Source organism: Rattus rattus, chromosome 6, assembly GCF_011064425.1.
Source record: "Rattus rattus isolate New Zealand chromosome 6, Rrattus_CSIRO_v1, whole genome shotgun sequence".
Lineage (NCBI taxonomy): Eukaryota > Metazoa > Chordata > Mammalia > Rodentia > Muridae > Rattus > Rattus rattus.
In genome coordinates, this window is record NC_046159.1 from 140,678,896 (window position 1) to 140,702,036 (window position 23,141).

The window sequence follows — 23,141 nt, forward strand, 5'->3', positions numbered from 1 at the left end:
TTCATATAATTACTTAAATAGCCACTGCCATCTTATGAGCTATACCTATATTCCCTTACTTAATGCTGTCAGTAACCATGCAGAATTATACCTACTGGTGAGATGATAAAGCCCAAAGCGTAAAGAGAACCTGGATCTTGTCCAAAGTCATAAGGTAATGGACATCCCACTGATGTATTCCCTCTAGTCTTATCCTCCTGTATTCTTTGTACAAAATCAATTCTCATATCTATCAGATACAAATCAGATCATGCTAACCTATACTTCAAATCTTTCAGCAGCTTCTCACAAATTGCATTCAACTCAAGCTTTGATCTGGCTACAAACGCCATATGCTCTAGTCCTCGATGACTCCGCTCTTTTCCTGCATGCCACTTTATTCCCCACACTGCTGCCGCCAGCAGGGGCTTTGTGTCGCTTTCTGATATCCTCAGATCTCACGGATGGATGGCTCCTTTACATCATCCAGGTTTCTGAGCTGCATTTTCAGAGACCTTTCCCACTCCCTGTATACATTCCTCCTCCCCTCATCCTCTGATGTTTCTGTTTTCTTTCTTTCTTAATGAATTGTGTGCCTTCCTTGCTAAAACCTAAGTTCCATGAAGCAGGAGTCTGTCTCTGATGGTTTCCCTCTAAAGGAATGAGGTAAGCTTGAAGTTTCTAAGCAGTTCTGTGTGACTTAGGAGAACATGTCTACTCAAGAGCTGCTTCTGTCCTAACAACGTTATGTCAGGGCCTCCTTACATAGTGATAGTATGATGTCACAGACTGTTCATGCTCCCTGTGTTGGATGTCAGGACCTCACACAGTGTCTGAGAAGTAAGTAATGCTCAACATTTTCAGTCTATGATGTTGGAATATGCTTACAGATTCCACCCTGTCGAAGGCTTGTGCCTATGTTCAGTCGTGTTACTACAGACTAATGAGCATTTATTGAAAAAAAAGTTGTGGTTTTTTTCAGTCTTGAAAGCCATAAACAAACTTAATTTTTTTTTTGAAGGCGTAAGGGGGATAGTGAAATGGTTCATTTTTTTTTTTCAAAATCGTACATTTTTTTCCTACAAAACTATTTTTAAATGGTACTTTCTGAAAGAAGCAGTGCCATTTTTACTCTTTCAGCTAAAAGCTCTTTGTTTGGGGGATTGCTTAGTCTTTAAAACTTGTAGAGAATGAAGCCTTAGAGCCCATGTTTCTAGTTAAGGTTTTTCCTAATTGCTTCATTGTGCCTTGTAATGAAGAAATTGTTCCGTGAAAAGTCTGGGTTGCAAACACCCTCACTTTTATCAGCAATATGCACACTGAGAAAACACGGCGTTTGCAAACTCACCCCAGCATCCTTGCCTTAGAAAGTGATGTTCAGGAAGCCTTTAACATTGGTTGATTTTGGACCACAGAGCTTGTTTTCCATTTCACATTGCTGTGGTTGGTTCAGTGGTTCTTCTAACCCAGAGAAGCTCTTCTACTATTCAAACATTTATAATTACAAATATTTTTAATGTATCTAACAAAGATTGTCTGAACAAATTCTTTTCTCTAACATCTTTTCCTTACTGTCAGGATTTTTTTTTAAGACAAATATATTTTGTGTGTGAGTGTGCAGTTGTATATGAGTATTGGTGCCTGTGCATACGTACAGGAGGTCAGAGGTCAGCATCCGGGGTCTTTTCTCAAGCGCCATCTGCTGTGTCTTTGAGTCAGAGTCCTTCACTGGGACCTCAAGCCCACTGATTAGGCAAGGCAGCAAGTCCCAAGGATCCTGCTGTCTCCTTCTCTAGTGCTGAGATTATAGTAGAGTGAAAGAGGAAGTGTGTGTGTGTGTGTGTGTGTGTGTGTGTGTGTGTGTGCATGTGTGTGTGTGTGTGCTGAACACATCCAGAGAATGAGCTGTTGTAGCCACACCTTGAGATTTAAATGAATTTATAAAGTGTACGGCTATCAAACCAAAGTAATAGAACAGTAGCGAGTGGTAGACAGATGGAAGCAACAGGTGGTCAGCAAAGTGTCAGCAAATAAGGCACTGAGAGTGCACAGCCGCAGTGGCTAGTCCACTGAGAGAGCAAACAGAAGTAACATCAAATGGGGACTTAGAGTACCGAGCAGAAGTCAACTGTGGAAGAAGCAGCCATGCTGGGGTTGCCAGCTGAGCGTCTCTGTGAATGAACTTCCTCCGAAGGACTGGGTTGGAGCTGATGCCCTAGTCTCCAAGTGGTGCCCAGACATACGTGCAGGCAAAACACACAGCAAACGCAGGCAAAGCGCACACTGATACACACGAAATGACTTCTTTTTATATTTCCTTCGCAAACTTAGGTAATTTGCATAGGATTCAGTGAGAAATAAGGGGAGAACAATGCTTTGGGGTATTACTCTATAACTTACTGTTATTACTTGGATGTATCCTTATTGACATAAGTTCTGACCCTTGAAAGAGCCTGAGAGAGGGACATGTGAGCCCATAAGAACCAGTAAGAAAAACTTAGTTTCCTATAGTTTTAGAGACCCAAGAGATGCTAGAGACCGTCCATCCTTCCCCTGTCATTCACAGGTGGAAAGTATGAGAGTGACAGTGTGTCTTGTGACTGAGAGACTGAAATCTCACTAGGGATTTTTCTATTTTTTAACATCTCCAGATTCCTTTACCCACACTATAAAAGGTGGCAAGGAACGTATGTGCTAAACAAATGCCATTGCTAGAGGTTATATGTTATTCGAACCTAACTGGATGACAGAAACATGGGGAGAGTATGTCTGCCATGTTCAAATAGTTTATTTTCAAATACCACTAAGATATGTTAATGAAAAATAGCGGTGCAGTAAGCCGTCAAACTTTAAAGATTAGAGGAAACAAAAACATAACAAGAAAATTGTATAAACTAGTATATGTCTTTTAATAAAAACTCTAAATATAAATGGTCTTAATTCTACAATTAAAAGACAAACTGGATGAATGGATATAGAAGCAACATGCAGCAATATGTGTTAAAAAAAAAAAAAGAAACTCTCACTGATAAAATCCACAATCTGCAAGTGAAAGGATAAAAAGCAATTGTCCAAGCAAATGGAACCTGGAACCAAGAAGATTTAGCCACACTCATAGCCAATAAAATAGAGTTTAAGGAAAATCACAATGTTTAAAGAAGATTGGTATTTATTAAGAGAATAATTAAGGGCTGGGGATTTAGCTCAGCGGTAGAGCGCTTGCCTAGGAAGCGCAAGGCCCTGGGTTCGGTCCCCAGCTCCAAAAAAAAAAAAAAAGAGAATAATTAATTCATCAAAGGATAAGTTTACAGGCACCAAGTATCAGAACATTGGTCTTTACTGCTACTGGACCCAAAAGGAGGTTTGAGCCTCCAATGCAGTAGTAGTTTGACTATCCCACTCTTTCCAATACATTATCTAGATTTGAAAGAATTAACCGGTTGGTATCCTCAGATCACAGCAGGAGAAACTCCCAGAGCCATGCTAAGAAGAACGTTTATTGCAGTGAGTTCTACACTATGAAGAGATCTCAGCCTAGTGATTCACATAAGGCTGTGTAGAAATGAGAGCAAACCAAACCAAAGCACAAAGAATAATACACAAACCAATGGAAGAGACCATAAGAGAGAACCATAAAGGAACAAGAGGAAAGATGGCTCCATGGATAAGGTCACTCTGCCTTTCCAAAGACCCAAGTTTGGTTCCCAACCCCGACATCAGGCAGCTCACAGCTGCCTGTAACTCCAGCTCCAGGGGATTCAGAACCCTTTCCTGGCCTCCACAAGAACCCAGGAAACTGCACACACAGCATGCATAGACACATCCATTAAAAATAAATCATTAAAGAACTAATTAAGCAAAGAGGTAGTCTGTTGAAAAGATCAAATTGCCAAACACTCAATTAGCAAAAAGAAAAGATCCAAATAACCAGAACTTAAAAGGGAAAGTATGCTTAATGCTACTGGAAGCCTGGAGAATCACTGGGGGATTTTTAAGTTTTCATTTAAGCTTTGACATTTTTTATCACTTAAAAGAAATGTGTGTGTGTGTGTGTGTGTGTGTGTGTGTGTGTGTGTGTGTGTGTGTGTTTGTTTTATGCACATGAATACAGGTGACACAGAGGCCAGGGTGTCAATTACCTCAGGAGGTGGAGGTACAGGTCTTGTGAGTCACCTGTGGTGATTATTGGGAACTGAATTCGCATCCTCTGGAAGAGCAATATGTGCACTTCACTGCCAAGCCAATTTTCCAGCCCAATCAGCATATTTTTTAGAGGGAAAAATGCTTATAATGTGGCGAATTTAGAAGTAGAATAATTTCTGGGCAAATACGGCCTAGCAAAGAAACTAAGTATAATAAAAACATGAGATTGAACGATAATAAGTATCTAACAAAAAAGACCAAGCTATAACATATTAAAAAAAAAAAAAAAAAAAAAAAAGGGAAGAAACCCCTCCAAACTCATTCTAGGAAGCTAAGAAGTTAACATTACCCAGCTAAAACCTGACAAGGACAAAACAGAAGAGACAAAACAAAAACAACCCCACAGAACAACAACAATTGCCCCCGCCTCCCAAAAACTATACAGCAGTATATCTGATCAGTAGATGCAAAAACCCCTTACAAAACATATGCAATGTGAGTATGAAGGCTGGCTAAGAGAAACTTAGCATGACGGGCATGAGTACATGTGATCCCAACATTCATGATGAAGGAAGATGGATAGCTGTCAATCCAGAATAGCAAGTTAAAGACACTCTAGGCCACACAGTGAGATGCTGTCTTGAGAAGTCAAAACAGGACAAGTGCTCTCGGATAGAGTTGGAATCATCTCTAGAGTACAAGAGTGGTTCAGCGTGTACAACTGAAAAATGAAGTTCGTGCATAATCACAGAGTTGGCCAAGGAGGTCCAGACACAGCCGTCAAGAGAATTCCCCATACCTTCTTGATGAAAGCCTTTAGTTAGTATAGAATAATCATACCTCAACATACTAATGAATGCACAAGCGAATATATGTTAGCTAATACAAATATATAGTATCTAATGTACAAATATGTATTAGGCGGTATACAAATATGTAATAGGCGATATACAAATATAATAATGGAAAAAAACAAAATATTTCTTTAAAACCAGAAGTAAGGTAAGGATAACTAATATCGTTACTGTTCAATTTTAGCTACAGATATCATAACTGAGAAAAATTATAGGAAAGAGATGAAATAGAAAAAAATAGAAAAGAAGAAAAATCCTGCTCTCCACATATATTGAACAGAAAAAGATTTTACTGAAAGACTAGAACTAACGAATTCCCTACAGAAGCATTTACGAACACAAGATACCTTACAAATATAAGTAGCTGTTCTTCACTGCAACCAAAACCTCACTAAGACAAATTAGGAATCCCATTCCTGACAGCTATAGCAAAGTCCTAATAACTCTGATTCTTAGAAAAGAAGTCGAAGACAGTACCAGGAAAAACAGCCTCCTGTGTTCATGCATCAGGGATAAAGATATTCAGAGTCCATATTACTCAAAGCAATTTGCAAATTCATTTTCTGCAGCCAAGACACAGAAGGGACAAATGGTTAAAATATGGTAAATGGGTATTATAGAATATTACTCAGCCACGAGAAAAATCCTGTTACTCGAAGGAAAGTAAAATTGGAGAACGCTGTGTTGAAAGAGACAGCAAACAAATGTGTGCTTTCTTTCATGTGCAGAATATGTAAAAACATGAGAGAGGGGAACTGTGGGACTGAGAAGGGGTGAGGAGAGAGGGAGGGAGAGGAGGTGTGCACGATCTGTGACTATGTGGGAATGCCAGTGAATTCTGTTAATTTCTACAATTAATACCCATTAATGGAAAGCAACATTTGATTTCTTTGACCCAGTGTTTTTTACTTTCAAGAACTTTTCCTAAAAATATTATTTAATATTGATAAATGCCCACATTCACAGATATCTACGGGAATGCTTATTTTAATAAGAATTGAAGGCAATTTGAGGTTGTGTACTATACCACCCCACATGTATTTAATAACCTTGGAAAATGCTCTTATCAAAACCAGGATGGAATTCAAAATCTATTTTATTATTAAAGATGTATGTGCTTGGGGGAGGAATCAATGTTTAAGTTAATGTGCAATATGATAATATGCAATGTTTTCTTTTGTAACATATCCCAGATATTATGTTTTAAGACAATGGGACTTATGAAGAGAAAAATATTACATTTAAAAAAATATGTAAAGCCGTGGATCATGGCCCATGGCAGTATCCACAGCACTGAGGCAGAAGTGAGAAATTCTCGAGTTTTAGGCCCGTCTTGCACATTTTGCATGACCTTATCTCAAATAAACGAATAAGCAAACTACAACAATTGTAAGGTTAAATGGAGCATATCCACTGTAGAAGAAAGAGCACCATAAAGGACATACTGAATTCTCAAGTTACCTTTTCTAAAGCCAAATAAAGACAGTGGCTTTAGGCGATCTGTCAGCTTTAGTTGCTATGGGGGGTGGGAGTGGGGATTAAGGGAATTAGTTGATTTGCCTTACAGATCTGAAGTCCACTTTGAGAAATTACTTAATACTCCTTTTCAGTAGAGAAAATGCTCATAGATTATACTAAATGCTAAATACATTATAGTCAATTGCTTTCATTAATGTGGTTTATATACTTCAAATTAACTGCCTGCTGATCTGTGTCTGTTGTGTTACAGATCGCTACAGAAGCAATTGAAAACTTCCGCACTGTCGTCTCTTTGACTCGGGAGCAGAAGTTTGAAACTATGTATGCCCAGAGCTTGCAGATACCATACAGGTAAGAAAGACGCCCTGAAGAGAGCTAGGGCTCTGAGGAGATTTCCAAGCAGGACTTCAGTTTTCAGGATTGCTTTTGCCAAAAGACAAAAGGTACATGAAGAAAGTACTAGAAGGAACACCAGAGACTGTCAAGAGAGAAATGAAGAGACCTGAGCTTAGTCAGGAGTCAGGAGCATCTGTGACTTAAACCCGAGAAGGCTGGTGACACATGAGGAGGTGGAGGGGACAACTGTCAATGAATGCCTCTGGTGTCCAGTGGGATAATGACCCTGCTGTTTGCTGTAATTGGGGTGAAGGTTCTCTATGGAACATGAAATTGGAGGTGTTGTGTGATACAGAGGGGTCTCCTGAGGAAATTTTCTGTTCCATTCTGTCCTGGTGAGACCTTCTCTTCTCCCTTTATCCCAGCAGTATTCATGAGGACTGTAAAGGGTGACCAGGACATAAGCAAGGCCAACCTTGAGTCCCAGATTTTCCTCTAGGATAAGGTGATAGGTTATCGTAAATTCAAAACAAATTAAAGTATAAAGACAGGTTTACTGGGGGCAGCTCTTGGGGAGTTCTCCGTCCTAAGGGGACGAGGTTAAGGAAGTCCAAATGCAGAGGGAGACAGAAGGGGAGGAAGAGGAGGAGGAGGAGGAGGAGGAGGAGGAGGAGGAGGAGGAGGAGGAGGAGGAGGAGGAGGAGAGGGCAGGGGAGGGAGAGACAGAGAGAAGAAGAGATAGATGAAGATGGAAAAAGAGATGGAAAAGAGAGAGAGAGAGAGAGAGAGAGAGAGAGAGAGAGAGAGAGTGAGAGAGAGAGAGAGAATACTGAAGGGTGAGAGGAAGCCCAAGCCCTTGGCAGGTAATTCAGATTAGAGGGAAGTTTTCAAGCCATGCCCTATAACAGGTAGAGATTGAGGGATGCTGGGAGAACCTGGAGGTGATGAAATCATTTATGACTATTTCCTGCTGGTATGGGGAATCCAAAAGCTGGAATGCTGGCTAGATCTGGGAGGAGCCGGTTGCTGTTCAAGTTTTGCAGGACCATCTGGGGCTAGGGAAATCAAGGCCCAGATGGAGGAGTCTGTGAGGTGTCTGTGAGGGTAGATGGCAGCACCTGTAGGAAGCCACCTCATACCTATCCTGGATGCAGGTTTTGAGGAAGCACCTGGACTTGGCACACACACACACACACACACACACACACACACACACACACACACACACACACACACACACCACGGCAGACAATAATGTTAAGGAGTTTAAAACATTTTTTTCTTGGATGTACATTTGAAACTTTTAGGCCTATGATCTTGGGGCACTTGGGATGTGGGGGAGTCTGAAACCAGGAAAAAGGGGAGGGATCCCATCCCCAGGAATAGGCAGGTGGGGAAACCAGCTAATGATTGACAGTAGGGATCTGGATCCGTTTGACTTGTGAGAGATGGATTCAAATGGATTCCCTGAAGATCGCCATAATCTTTTTAAGTTTACAAAAAGAGGTAAATTTCAGGTGTGCTAGAATGTTTGTAATCTGTGATGAAATTCACATCGTAGGAAGAGCAGCAGACTCGTGCCTTAGGGACATAGTGAAAGTTACAGTAGAATGGGTTTGGTTAAAGGCATTAACACTCCGGAAGTCTTCCTACAAGAGCAGCAGAAAGAGGGAAGCTATCTGAGGCATTTTTCATTCCTTCTTTGTGTCTTAAACCACTCTCTTACCACTACCTAAGTTTTCATGTTCTCAACCCTTCATAACTCGTATTTACCAACCTTAAAACCCCTTCTTAGACCCTCAAACACTTCCTTAGATCCTCGCTTAGGCTTTTATAACCTCAGACCTTACACAAACATCACACCTTTTGCCATCCAATTATTCACCATGAGACACGGGCGGTTAATTACTGGGAGCAGTCACTGTAAACTGAGTTCCTTTAGATAAAGGAATAGTAAAAAGTTAGTTCTTTCACTAGTGTAGTCTTCAAGCCCATCAGAGACCTGAGAAGGATAAATTTTACCTAAGTAAGCAGGAAGTGCAGACCAAGCCGCTCCCGAGTCTATTAAAAAACAGAGAATTACCAGCTTCCTGGACCCCAGGCTCCTCTGTAGATGGTAGGGCATCTTTCTTTAGCTATCAGGTCTTGACAGACTTATCTGTAAAGCAGGAACTTGGGAAAGCTGTTCTATCTTTGTCTAGAGGTAGTACATTTTCCAATGTCCCGCCTGTCCATAGTTTGGACACTGTTCTGTCAGCAGCAGAAGCAATCAGCAGTCTGCTCCCCAGTGGCCAGCTTTGACGCATTTGAAGCGAGCTCCAGGTGGAGGGTCTTCTGTGCCCGTCTTCTGTGGAGTTGGAGATTAGGGGTGCTGTCAGGAGATGACGTGTCTACATGGAAAGCTTTTCATTAAACATGTTTAAATGCCATATTCTGCAGGTCTCTAAAGTGCCTGAGGACCATCGGTCTATCAAAATAGGCAAACTTTGTGTGTTTCTAGTTATCTCTCCTAGGCTTGACCTTGAAGACATATACAGGAGGCAGAAAGGCTTATTCCTGTTATCAACGGTATTAGATCTTAGCGTCGCTTCAAATATTTCTGAACACTTTAAAGGAAAGGATCATTTATAAGGCAGTTAATGACCAACTTGCATTCCTTAATTATCCTTAATAGTTAGCAATAATTTAGAAACTTTTATAAGACTAGGACTTTATGTTTTATCCCTGTTAAGTTTAGGTTTAAAATAACAATTTTAAGTTGGATCCTTCTCAGCATCAAAACAAAAATGTTTTAATCCATAAACATAAAAATATCTGTAGCTCCATGTTAGCAAAAAAAGAGGATAAATGTATTTTTACGTCAGTGATTTTTAACCTTCCTGATGTTGTAAGCCTCCAAAACCTTTTTTAAAAGTCTAAAATCTTTAATTAAAAAAATAGACTGTGTTTTGTAATATGGAAATAAAGTACCTTTTTAAACGTGAATACATAAAGCGTAGCTAAACCATGTTCTAACACAAGGCAAAAGCCGGATCTTACCGAAGTTTTTCCAATCATGGCAGGCTCTCTTTTCCTGGGAAAAGTTTCTGAGTGGCAAAGATGTCAAGAAAGGTGGTGGGTTTATAGAAAGATGAATGGTCTGCCAATCCCCACCCTCTCCCTGCCCACACCTCCACACCCAAGACCCATGTTGTTCAGAAATTCCTGGAATGCTAATCCTTTGTAAAGCCTTTTGTGGCCCACATGCAAGGACAGGCCTGCTCCCCTGTCACCCACAGCTTGAGCGGGCAGGGGAGATGTGTTGTGAGGTGTCCTCCTCTACAGGACACCTGTGCTGTGTGTCCCACAGTGCGGGACAGGCAAGGGCCATTCATTTGCTAATGTAAAGCAGGCTCTTCTCAGGGTTCCATCAACCCACTGAGATGTAATAACCTGCACTAAAGAGGAAGACAGCACTGAGTCTCAGAGACAAGGCAGTTCCCCAAATTCACACAGTTAAACAAAAGGGACTCCAGCTGAATTCCTTAAATGGAGTGCATAGCACATGCCACGCCTGCGTGCCTCACTGCCGACCCCACCATAAGCTGCTTGAATGACTGAGCAATGGAGTGAAATTGGATTGTCTTCTTCCCAGAAATGCTTTGAAGAAAGCGCACGTCTTTGGAATTACCTTCGCCTTCACCCAGGCCATGATATATTTCTCCTATGCTGCTTCTTTCCGGTTCGGTGCCTACTTGGTGGCACGAGAACTCATGACGTTTGAAAATGTTATGTTGTAAGTATTGATTTCCTAAATAGATAAATATTTGATATATTGATTTATTCCAAGTCTTTGAAGCAATGAAATTTGCTGACACGCCAGCCATGGATTTAAAAATCTTAGATGTATAAAAATCTATTTAATTAGTGACTGCCAAAGAAACCTTGTGAGGAGTGGCTACTTTAAAAATAAATCCCACACATCTAAATGATACATGAGGAAAATTAACCATCATGTGCGTTTTTTAGTTGTAATTTTAAAAATTGCAGTATATCCCTTTAGCATGTGTATAGAGGCCCAAGAAAAGGAAGTGGTGGGTTCCTAGTGTTCTAAAATACTGTCAGGTATTATGCTGGTTCCACTGTTTACTATGACAAAATAAAATGTATATGCAATATATATGGTGAAAAGCAAGGGCTTTTGAATGATGGGTAAGGAAGATAAAGATTCTCCCCTGTTTTAAAATTAGGTTAGCAATAGACTTAATCAAACATGGCACCCATTAAAACAGAGGTGCAGGCCAATTTAGGGGGTGTGTTCAGGCGTAAACATTGACAACTACACTTGATCTCTCTAAGGTTCTTTCCAATCTGTACTGTGAAAGCCGTGTCACAAATGCAAACGTATCTTAGCAGCTGCAAGACATGATAAGTAGGGAGATGCTTGTCACACATTTCATAGGCTTTGTGAGACTATGTTCTCACACCCAGCCACCAAGCCTCAGTGACATGGAAGTAAAAACATTTATGTTGTGCATAAGTCAGCTGTACTGATCTGAGTTAGTGTTACAGGAAGAGGTAGGTGGCTAGGGAGTAAGAGTTGACCTCTGTGTCTGAAGCAACCTTGTAGTAGTGGGAGGGAGGGAAGGAGTTGGGGAGGAGAGAAAGAACATACAAAAGAAAACGAACAAGCTTACTAAGCATAGGAAACCTCCTGAGTCTTAGACATCGGCCAATGGCAGTGACTCCACTCTATCTTGCTGATAGAAATAAGTCACAAAGCAAACCTAGATTCAAAGGGTTGGAAACACACTTCATATTTTAAACAGAGGTGTTTACAAAGGTGAGAGAGAGAGAGAGAGAGAGAGAGAGAGAGAGAGAGAGAGGGAGAGAGAGAGAAGAGAGAGAGAGAGAAAGAGAAAGAGACAGAGAGGAAAGGAGAAATGAGAGAGAGAAAGGAGAGATGAGAAATGAAAGAACTGGGTATTTTGTATCCAGCCACACTGCTATGCGTTTCAGGAAGAGTGTCTCATTTAAAATCAAACCAGGTCTTGAATACATAAAGGGAAACATCACTTAGAGGACTTTGACAATGAATGTGAGTAGTTTGTCACAACTGCTAGACATTGGTATGTGGCAAGGGACAAAGATGGGAGACTTCAGGCATCGTCTCTGGGATCTGGGAGGCTGGAGTGGAGCCTGGCCTGCCTCGGGAGGAGCAGGTGAGGGTATCCTTCCATTTTTGGTCTGAAACCCACAGCCATTGATCCAGTTATTCTAATCCACTCCTGGTAACAGGAGCCCACAGGGAAGCCAGGCGGCCTCTTTCTAAAGGGCTCCTACTGACAGTAAAGCAGAGAATGCATGCAAGGTTGCCAAAGACTGCCACATTCTTCCCTCCATGGAGGACTAGACTTTGGGTGAATCAGACCAACCCTGGGCTGTTGTTCTTCACCTTCTGCTGTACCCAAGGAAAATTACCAATAGAGCAATGTGGGTGGTGAGAGCTACCAGGTCAAAGCTGGCTCAGAGAGGGACGGCCATGGTGGTGTCCTCATAGTTCCTCTGTATGATGTTTCTTTAGTAAGAGCAGTGATCACCCAGCATCCTGCTCCTGGATACAGACATGACAGCTCGCTTCCATGACAGCGGCCATGACTGTATGCTTATATTTTTTTTTCTTTCTTTTGTTTCTCAGGGTATTTTCTGCTGTTGTCTTTGGTGCCATGGCAGCAGGGAATACCAGTTCATTCGCTCCTGACTATGCGAAGGCCAAAGTCTCGGCATCCCACATCATCGGGATCATTGAGAAAATCCCCGAGATTGACAGCTACAGCACGGAGGGCTTGAAGCCTGTGAGTTCGTTTATTCACTTGCATGACCTGCTAACCCCATGGAAAAAATTAGTGGAAGAAGAAAGTTAATGAAATTTTGCCTTTTCTTATATTGATGGTGATGTAAATTTCTAGGCCTTGGGTTTATTTCATTGAGTACTGATGTATATTAAAACCCAATACTTTTACATGATGGTTACAGAGAGGTGAGAATACTGTCCTCTTCATAGGCAAGCTTCATTGCATCCGTGTTATGCATTGGATGCTGTTAACGCCGCCTTGTAAACACGTCGACTCTCTCTTTTTTCTTAAGACCTTTTAAATTTTCGTTTTTATTTAGTTATATGTGTGTGTGTGAATGTTAGCTTGTCACAGGAGAGAGGACAACTTCAGGAGTTAGTTCTCTACTTCCAACACGGGGATCCCGTGTTGGAACTCAAGTTGTCATGTTCAGTCGCTACCCACTGAAGCATGTCGGTGGCCAAGGCACTGATTCTTTTAGAGTCTATTAAATTCTAGACTTGTGAAAGGAAGGTTAGCTTCATTTCAGAGTTCGTAGTAGAATTTTACTGCATTCGTTACTAACTACGTGGCTGGGGTCTTTTTGCTCTCCGTGAACATGGTGGTCAGAACTCTTATTTTTAGGAATCCTAAGCCCTTTCGTGCTTAAGTCATAGGGGACTGAACTCTATGAACTCAGAGCTCTCAAGCTCTGAGCCTTGAGAGCTGGGGAGCCTACTCCAGACTTTAGAAGCCAGAGACTGTGGCTACTAGGTGCTATGTTAGGGGTTTATCACTCTAGGCTCTAATCACCAACTGCCTTGGTCATTTGAAAGTGTTATAGCTCTCATTGACCAGCAGCACTGAGCTGCGAGGGCACTACTTGCTCTTGGGGAGAGCTCCAGTGTTAGGACCCTCAGCTCCTGTAGCAGTCAGCATTCCAGGTCTTAAGCCTAGGGTGTCAGAACTTTGGTCCTTAAAGCTTTGCAGTTCTTCCAACAATGGGAGCCTAGAGTTTCTCATCTGTAACTCTTCACAGTCTTTATCATCTCTCCCTCCACTTCCCATGCATGTCATTGACTGGAATTCTCTTCAGTTACCCTTCACTGGCATGCCAGCCATTGCTCCACTGGTGCTGCTGCCGTCTCTCCTTTGCGTGGTCAGCTTAGTCACTGTATTGATGAGAGAGAGGAAAAGTAGCAAGCAAAGGTCTACATATCAAGATTATATTGACACTAATGATGGGCCTGTTGCTGGGCCACCAGTGCTTGCTGGTGACGTCCTTGTGACTTCCACAGCAAGCTACTCTAACAGTCATAGTGGAAATAATGCCTTCCCCCATTGAAAGTGCGCCTTTGCCCCAAGTGGCTGTAACTACAATGCTATTTTCTTCTGACATTCATGGTGGGTTCAGTGCAACCATGAATGTCTACATGAGGGCAGTTCAGGCAGCTCAGCTGGCAACCTTCTGCTCAAGGAAGCCAGACAAGGGGAGGGCCTGTCAAACAGTCCATTTTTGGACCCTTTTAGACATTTGTGCAAAGGCCGAGTACAGTAAAGACTTAATGAGTACTCAGCACAGAACTAACAGCACTTAGCAGTGCTTAACAACGGCCCTGGCAGCCAGGGAAAGGTGGGTCCTTTTGATCTGCCTCCCCTGGCAGCTGTAGGGAGTTAGGCTCAGCTCTAACTCCGTGTTTCCAATATTGCCATAATCAAATAAGCTATTGCTATTCTCACTCTAGAATTGGTTAGAAGGAAATGTGAAATTTAATGGAGTCAAGTTCAACTATCCCACCCGACCCAACATCCCAGTGCTTCAGGGACTGAGCTTCGAGGTGAAGAAGGGGCAGACGCTCGCCCTGGTGGGCAGCAGTGGCTGCGGGAAGAGTACAGTGGTCCAGCTGCTCGAGCGCTTCTATGACCCCATGGCCGGAACAGTGGTGAGCATATTTTTGTATTCAGATCATCTTAGTTTTCATCATCCAAATGCCTGGATATTATTGACTCTTGACACATTTCTCCCCATGTCTTTAAATAATAACCCCATTGAGAAGCATCCTATAGCTATAGTTTGGTGTCTGCGGTGCTCCATCTGCCCCAGACACCTTCTCCACCACAGTGTGCCTGTTTTCCTTCACAGGAGCCTACTTTCCACCCATCGCCCTTGCATGAGAAAGGCATCAAGTGTTAGAGTAGCTTGAGAAATAGAAAAGGGGTGTAGGAGTGGCAAGGAGATTAAAGCCACTTACTATGTTTCAAGAAGGAGATGCCAACGAGGATGGGGGACGGTGCTGGATGAGTTGAGAACTGAGAAGACAAGGCGATCTGAGGGGCCAAATCAGTGAGCTTTTCCAGCACTTCCTACTTCAGCAAACAGCTTGGCGGGTCTGAAGGAAGCTAAGGAGGAAACATGGAGATTTAGGGAAATGTGAAGCAGCTGACAGTGAAAGAGGTAAGAACAACAGCAGAGTAGGGGACATTTGAGATAACAACTTCAAAACGGAGGAATCTGGAGGCCTGAGGAGAGGGCTCAGCAGTCAGGGCTGCTCGCGGCTCTTGCAGAGGATCTGGGTTCAGTTCCAAGCACCCACAGGGTGGTTCACAACCAGCTATAACTCCATCGACAGGGGAATCCAACCCCTCTTTTGACCTGTTTGTCCTCCTGTGTGCTCATGGTACACTTATAAACACCAAGGCACATGCATACATAAAAACAAATTAAGTAAAAAAAAAAGTCCTTTATTTATTTATTTACTTACTTATTTATTTATTATTTATTTGTGACAGAGTTTGGGTGTGTGTGTGTGTGTGTGTGTGTGTTGTGTGTGTGTGTGTGTGTGTGTGTGTGTGTGTGTGTGTGTGTGTGTGTAAAACCGTGGCTGTCCAGGAACTAGCTCTGTAGACCAGGCTGGCCTTGAACTCACAGACATACATCTGCCTTTGCCACTCAAGTGCTGGGATTAAAGGCATGTACTGGTATTCCCCAGCTCCAATAAAATAAATAATTTTAAAAGGAGGAAACTGAAGCATGTTTTGGCTGCGAATTTAAGGAAATGTAGTGAGATAGAGGGAAAAGAGTGCAAAGAGACAACTTAGAGCAGGAAATTGTTATTCTGTATGCATTAAGCTATCCATAGAGCCACTTATAGCCACTGCAGAGATAAGACAATGACCCGAACATTGATTCCCATCAGCTCCAAGGGATCCTGACTACCCTAAAGGATGAGGATGAATGGAGACTTTTCAATCTGATACCCATGGCTTTTAAAACTTCTACACCATAATTATTCAAAACAATCATACTTTACTCAGTGGCTTAGTTAGGGTTCATATTGCTGCAATGAGATACCATGGCCAAAAAAAGACCAAGTTAGGGAGGAAAGGGTTTATTCAGCTTACACATGCACAGCACTGTTCACCATTGAAGGAAGTCAGGACAGGAAGTTAAACAGAATAGAATCCTGGAAGCGAGAGCCGATGCAGAGGCCATGGAGAGGTTCTGCTTACAGCCTTGTTTCCTGTGGCTTGCTCAGTCTGATTTCTAACAGAACCCCAGGGATAGCACTACCCACCATGGGCTGGGTCCTCCTCCATCGATCATTAAGTAAGAAAATGCCTTATAGCTGGGTCTCATGACACATTTCCTCAGTTGAGATTCCTCCTCTCTGATGACTCTAGTTTGTGTCAAACTAACACAAAACCGACCAGCATATGAAGTTTATTCTGTAAGTTATAAATGCTTTGCATCTTTTTACTCTATGAAAAAGTGATTTTCTTTTTTGGAGTTCGATTCAATGCTTTAAGTTTTGTTAAAATTTGAGAACAGAACTCTAAAACAACAATTTCAACAGTTTCGAGACCCCTTTGGGGGTCACATACCATATTTATATTTATTTTATATTTATATTATGATTCATAATATCTATAACAGTAGCAAGATTACAGTTATGAAGTAGCAATGAAATAATTTTATGGTTGGGGGTCACTACAACGTGAGGAGTAGTATCAAAGGGTCACAGAATTAGGAAGGTTGACAACCACTCTTCTAAAAGGTATTTGCTATATTTAAAGCAATTAGAAGCTTCCATGGTTGTGTAGTGGTTAAGGTTTGGCGCTTTCAAAGCAATTAGAGGAGAGAGTGTCAACCACAAGAACTTTGAGTAATGTCCTCAATGAGCTTTTATTAAACAGCGTGTAAAAGTACAATTAAAAGGAACAGCATATGGTGACTTAACTGGGAAGATGGAAAATACACTTGTATGAGTTTGATTAGAGAAAGGAGACCTGGAGCCAGCTCTTAATGGCTGTGTAGGGTTTGCATACTAAAGAGCCACACAACTTGTACTTATTGCAAGAGGTAATGTGGGTTGTGCTTGGAAGTACAGTGTAGCAAGCAGGTCAGTTAAAGTGGAATCTAGCAGAAGTAACAGTTTATCACATTTTGTTATATTTTAAGAAAGATTTTGAAATCTCATAGCATCTTATTATAGTCACAATAACTTCCTAGTTGGGTGGGGCATTCTCCCAAGGTAAACAAGATGTACACTTGCAGCTTCTCAGAGGAGAAAGTTGGAGAAGAGAAAGGGAAAAGGCCATGCCAGTTGAGTTAACTCAGCATGGAGGTCAGCCCATGGCAGACAAACAGCCACAAGATAGGTGGGAAGCTATATAGAAAGAGTGAAAAAGCCCCAGAGAAAACATACTTGGGTTCTAGATGGTATTTGAAAACACAATTATAAATAAAAAAAAGGAAAAGTTACATATTTCTGAGTCAAAAAGGTAGCTCTGAAGCAACTGCACCAAAGGCAGAGATTCGGGGGGAGGGGGGAATATTCATTACAGAATATTTATTCCTCCTATCTTTTTAGCATGGCTTCACATGAACTCATCTTCCTTAGGGGTGCTCTCTTGGCTAGGTGATTCCTTAAGGGACGACACAATGACATGTCCTTGTGCAGACGTAGATCCCATTCTTTACTGTAACTTTAGTAAATGGTAAAATCGTTACGTAAGGAACAATGATGGTTCTGTAAAAGCCTAAACATCAGGAGAGCATAATCTGCAACACAGACAAGATTTGGTTCAGTTCAGTACAGGAAACAGAAGTCCAAGAGATTCAATAAAAGGAGAGCTCACTCTTTGTTGAGCTGAATGAGTGAACTCAATGAAGGCTGGATTCCCATGGATTCCCATTTGCACTGTTGCTGCAGTCTATGACCCAGACATTGCAGGGAATTATGTCAGTGTTATAGCTGTTCCTCATCTATAAGACCAAGCTTGTTCCGGATGTTGGAGGAACTCCCATCTTCCACCCCACCACCAGCCTACTCCTGCTAAATGAGAGTTGCTGTCTGCCTCCCAAATTTTACACAGTAATGTTCACAGGTGGAATCAAGTGTGCTTCCAAAAACAGGGAGTCGGGGAAGGAGTCTCGAGCCTGTTTGTTTGTTTGTTTGTTTGTTTGTTCTAAGACTTATTTATTTATTTGTGAATTTTATGTATATGGGTACTTGCATGTACATCTGCACTCCCGGTAACAGACAGGTGTGAGATGCATTATGGGTACTCAGAATTGAACTCAGGATCTTCCGAAGAGCAGTGAGTGCTCTTAACCACTGAGCCATCATCTCTCCAGCCACTGACTTTTTGGTCCTTAATATGTAAAGCTAGACACACAAAGAATATGAAAGTAAAGGTTGGTTAATTAGTACAGTGATGTCTCAAGACACTGAAACTAATGTATTCTTGTTCACCCCAGGAATACCCGTTATCATCTTCTGTGAATTGTAGTAGAGCCTTAAGATGCCAGCATGTGGTTCCTAGCAGCCAGCCTCCTTGCAGAAGCATCCCCAGTAGATCAATGTGTTCATTTTAGTTTCTAAGTGACCCTTAGTGACTCTGTTAGTGTTAATAGGTAACTCAAAAGTTACTTCTTACTGCTGTGGAAAATGATTGTGCAGTTGACCATCATTTGGTCTTAAGAACTGAAAAGAGGACTTGACTTAGAGGACCACACCGGAATCAGGAAACTCTTATGGCCGACAGTAAGCTTTGCATCATGCTTCTCAGGACCTTGACCTGAGGGGGTGGCTTTCAAACTTTAGTGCATATTGCAATTACAATATCCTAGAAAGCTAGAAAACTACTAAAGGGTGTCACCCGTAGCATGTAGCTTTTGCTACCACATCTAAGCTCCAGGAACAGACTGCATTACCAAGCCCTGCCCAGAGAATATTGGATCCGAGGATGAAAAACAAACACACACACACACACATGACGCGGACGCACGCACGACGCACGCACGCGACGCACGCACGCACGCACGCACGACGACAGTTATTCAATTTCAACTTGCCTTTTGACACAATTGCTAGGCGCCACTTATCTCCCCGCCCTTATCAATACTCTTAGCTCCTCACTTCCCTACCTGCCCTCAACTTTAGTTGCTCTGTTACATCGAGTCCCACCTGAACATCCCCACTGCCCGCTTATAGAAGTGTTCTGTGGAGAGCCAAGTGTTAAGTTATATAAACTGGATTTTCTCTTGTGTGTAGAAGTTAGGTATACTATAAAAAAGAAATCAAAGTAGAAGATAAACTATTATGGCAAAAAGGGACAGTAGTAATATAGGTAATACATTCTAATAAAAAAGAAATATTTTTTCTAATTGGATAATGTATGGATTTAAATTTCAAATGTTATCCTCTTTCCTGGTCCCCCCCTCTTCCATCTCCCTTCCCCCTGCTCCTATGGGGATGCTCCCCCTCACATCCACCCACTCTCACCTCAACACCCTGGCATTCCCCTACACTGGGGAAACAAACCTTCACAGGACCAAGGGCTTCTCCTTTGATGCCAGACAGTGCCATCCTCTGCTACATATGCGGCTGGAGCCATGGGTGTGTCCATGTGTACTCACTGGTTGGTGGTTTAGTCCCTGGGAGCTCTAGGGTCTGGTTGGTTGATACTATTGTTCTTTTTAGGGGGTTGCAAACCCCTTCAGCTCCTTCAGTCCTTTCTCTATCTCCTCCATTGGTGTTCGCGTGCTCAGTGTGATGGTTAACTGAAAGCATCTTAATTTGTTTCAGTAAGGCTCTGGCAGAGTCTCTCAGGAGACATCCATGTCAGGCTCCTGTCAGCAAGCACTTCTTGGTATCAGCAATAGTGACTGGGTTTGGTGGCAGCATGTGGGACAGATCCCCAGATGGGGCAGTCTCTGGATGGTCTTTCCTTCAGTCTCTGCTCCACTCTTTGTCCCTGTATTTCCTCCCGTGAGTATTTCATTCACCCTTTTAAGAAGGACTGATGTATCCACAGTTTGGTCTTCCTCCTGAGCTTCATGTTGTCTGTGGATTGCATCTTGGCTAATTCGAGCTTTTGGGCTAATATCCACTTATCAATAAGTGCATACCATGTGTGTTTTTCTGTGACTGGGTTACCTCACTCAGGATGATATTTTCCAGTTCCAACCATTTGTCTATGAATTTCATAAAGTCATTGTTTTTAATAGCTGAGTAATACTCCATTGTGTAGATGTACCACATTTTCTGTATCCATTCATCTGTTGAAGGACATCTGGGTTCTTTCCAGCTTCTGGCTATTATAAATAAGGCTGCTATGAACATAGTGGAGCAGAAAAGGAGTATTTCAAATGCAGTTAAAAAAATAGTAGTAACAAAATCTGGATACCAAAGTCTTAGATTGAGGACTCTTCCTTTCTTAGCAACTGACTTACGAGGGAGAGCTTCCTGGTTGTAGCTTGGCCTCCCTCCCACGCAGAATGCTGTTGAACAGCCAGTATTTATGTATACTTGAAAGCCCTACAGCCTGGCTTTTATTAACGTGAGTGCTCCTGGCCTTGCCTTTCTCCCTCTCCAGTCTATCCCATGCACCACAGTGAGGGTGACAGTGACCCTAAGAGGTGTGAAGACAAAGGAGAGAGTATGTGCATTTTGCTTATCTCAGAACCTAAAATATTTTTAGTTCTTGATATCTTTTCTTAATTTCAGAGTACATACATTGCAAATAATCCACATGCAGCCCTCAGTTACTGCACTAGTGAGCAGTAGTTGTTGGGGACTGTAATAGTAGAAAGAGCTAATTACCTTGACTAGCCTTACATTATTCCTTACCAAGTTTTACTTCCCTACATAGACCTTCCCTTGGGCTTGGGTCTTGTGAGCCATTTTCATGAATTCTCCAGAATTTCCGGATCTTCCATCAGACCACTGGTGTGCATCTACCACAGAAGCTGTACTTGAAAGCATTTCATATTCTGGGCTTCCAAACGCGTGTTTCTTAGGGGACGGATTCTTCAACCAGCATGGCTTTAAGTAGTTCCCAAACCTGTGCGTTTTACAGTTATAATTAGGGCCAAAAGTTTTATTGTATCTGGTGAAATGTACGAATTCCTTAAAACTTACAGGAACCATTCAGACTTGCCTGTGAGATAACATGTTTTGCTCCCAGGGATATAGACACAGAATTAACTTCTTTAAGGACTATGTCTTCAGATTTCCACTTCTAAGATGCGATCCTCCCTCATTCTAGCATAGCTGTGGTCTAATATGGATTCCTTGCTTGGGTGTTTGTTTGGAGACAGAGCCGTGCTCTACAGTTCACACTGGTATCTAGAACTCGGCATGTAGCTGAGGATGACGCGACCTTCCAGCGGTCGCCTCAACCACCTTAGCGTTGGGGTAGTAGGCTTGTGCTACCGTGCCTGTCACGGGCTTTCGTGATTCTCACTGCCTATCTCCACCCTTTATTCTGGACTTTGACTTACTCAAATGTTTAGGAAGCTAGGAGAGTAGATGCCCAGAGTGGTTTCCATGGCAACAGAGCTTAGTTAGCCTCAGCAAGGTCATAGTATGCCTTCCATCCTTGTAACTGCCAGTCTCGCAAGTAGAAATGCATCCCCACGGCAGAGTTCTATCCTCGCTCTGGCCAGTGCTGTCCTAGAGGCACAGCACCTCAGAAGGCATGCAGAAAACATATAGGAGCCAGTTCACCCTTAGCATCATTATTTGGCTATCCAGAGCTGGGGTACTGGGGTCTTCTTTAGAAGCCATTAACAGCTCCCTCATTCGAATGCCTTTTTTTTTCTCTCACAAATGAGATCTGTTTAGTCGGCATACCTGTATCAGAAAAGGATTTTATCAGTAAATCTATGCAGGGGCCTCCCTCGCTCCTGTGCGTCTAACTCATTGGTTCTCAATCTTCCTAATGCTGTGACCCTTTGATACAGTACCTCTCATTGTGGTGACTCCCAACCACAACATTATTCTTGTTGCTACTTCATAACTGCAATTCTGCTACTGTTATGAATTGTAATATAAATATCTGTGTTTTCCAGTGGCAACCCCTGTGAAAACATTGCTCAACCCCTACACGGTCATGACCCATAGGTTAGAACCAGTGATGTAGGAGGAGGAAGGTGGTCTTTTCTTTCCTACTCTTGGCTCAGTGTTGAATATACCATGAATCCTTCTATATTCTTGTCTATCTGTCCATCCTGCATCACACACACACACACACACACACACACACACACACACACACACTGCTGTAAGCTTTTGAGCCTTTCCAGTAGCTCTCACTGTGCTAACATACAAATGGCCACGGTGTAGCATACCTTCTTGGGACCACAAGAGACGGCCTGCTCTGCTTTGCCTAAGTCAGGGCCCCTTCCTCCATCTCCAAAGCCAGCAGTAGCTGGCCCAGTCTTTTCATGCCACACACCTCAGGGTAGCCTGTTCCTGTCCCCTTTGCACAGTTAAGAACTCCAGGAATACATGGGCTACCCCAAGACAATGGGGACAATCACTGTGTTTTTAGAGTTAGCCAGTTAGTAGCATACTAATGTATGCACATGATTCAATATGCTACTTCAATGCCTGTTTGCCAATATATGTTCACAGTTTCGAGGGACTGGGACATGGATATTTTTGGAAGGAAGGTCAATTTTCTGCTTATTACTATGTAAATGAAAAAAACAGGGTTGAAACATGAGAAATGGGTACTTCCTTAGAGTGTACGGTTATGGTGTTCTTGAACAAACCTTAAACCTCCAAGGTCAAGTGAGCAAGACTTCTTTCCTCTCGTGGCAGCCCCAGTTGTAAAGTATGAAGTAATGGTGGTGATTTTTGCTAAGTCTGAATGATGCTGGTCCTGAAGCTGATCCGTGAACCCTCGCTTTCAGTTTCTAGATGGCAAAGAAATAAAGCAACTCAACGTCCAGTGGCTCCGCGCCCATCTGGGCATTGTGTCCCAGGAGCCCATCCTGTTTGACTGCAGCATCGCCGAGAACATCGCCTACGGAGACAACAGCCGCATCGTGTCTCATGAGGAGATCGTGAGGGCGGCCAAGGAGGCCAACATCCACCAGTTCATCGACTCACTGCCTGAGGTATGTCTCTCTCCGGATTAGGATGACCAAAGAAAAGTTAGCAGCCAAAACATATCCACATGTATACACAGATCCGGCCACATCTCCCCTGTCTGCAAGGTGTTAAGTTTACCTGATCCTGTGAGT

General features: G+C 42.4%; 1 protein-coding gene across 3 annotated transcripts in view; it reads left to right on the forward strand.

The window, feature by feature from the left end:
- Abcb4 (ATP binding cassette subfamily B member 4) overlaps positions 1 to 23,141 on the forward strand; it is a 215,940-nt gene that overhangs the window by 102,343 nt on the left and 90,456 nt on the right. For all 3 annotated transcript variants that reach the window (XM_032907036.1, XM_032907037.1, XM_032907035.1), the window contains 5 exons: positions 6,706 to 6,806; positions 10,426 to 10,566; positions 12,469 to 12,625; positions 14,350 to 14,547; positions 22,809 to 23,015. In XM_032907036.1, coding sequence (XP_032762927.1) covers positions 6,706 to 6,806; positions 10,426 to 10,566; positions 12,469 to 12,625; positions 14,350 to 14,547; positions 22,809 to 23,015 — 804 coding nt within the window. The remainder of the gene's footprint in view (positions 1 to 6,705; positions 6,807 to 10,425; positions 10,567 to 12,468; positions 12,626 to 14,349; positions 14,548 to 22,808; positions 23,016 to 23,141) is intronic.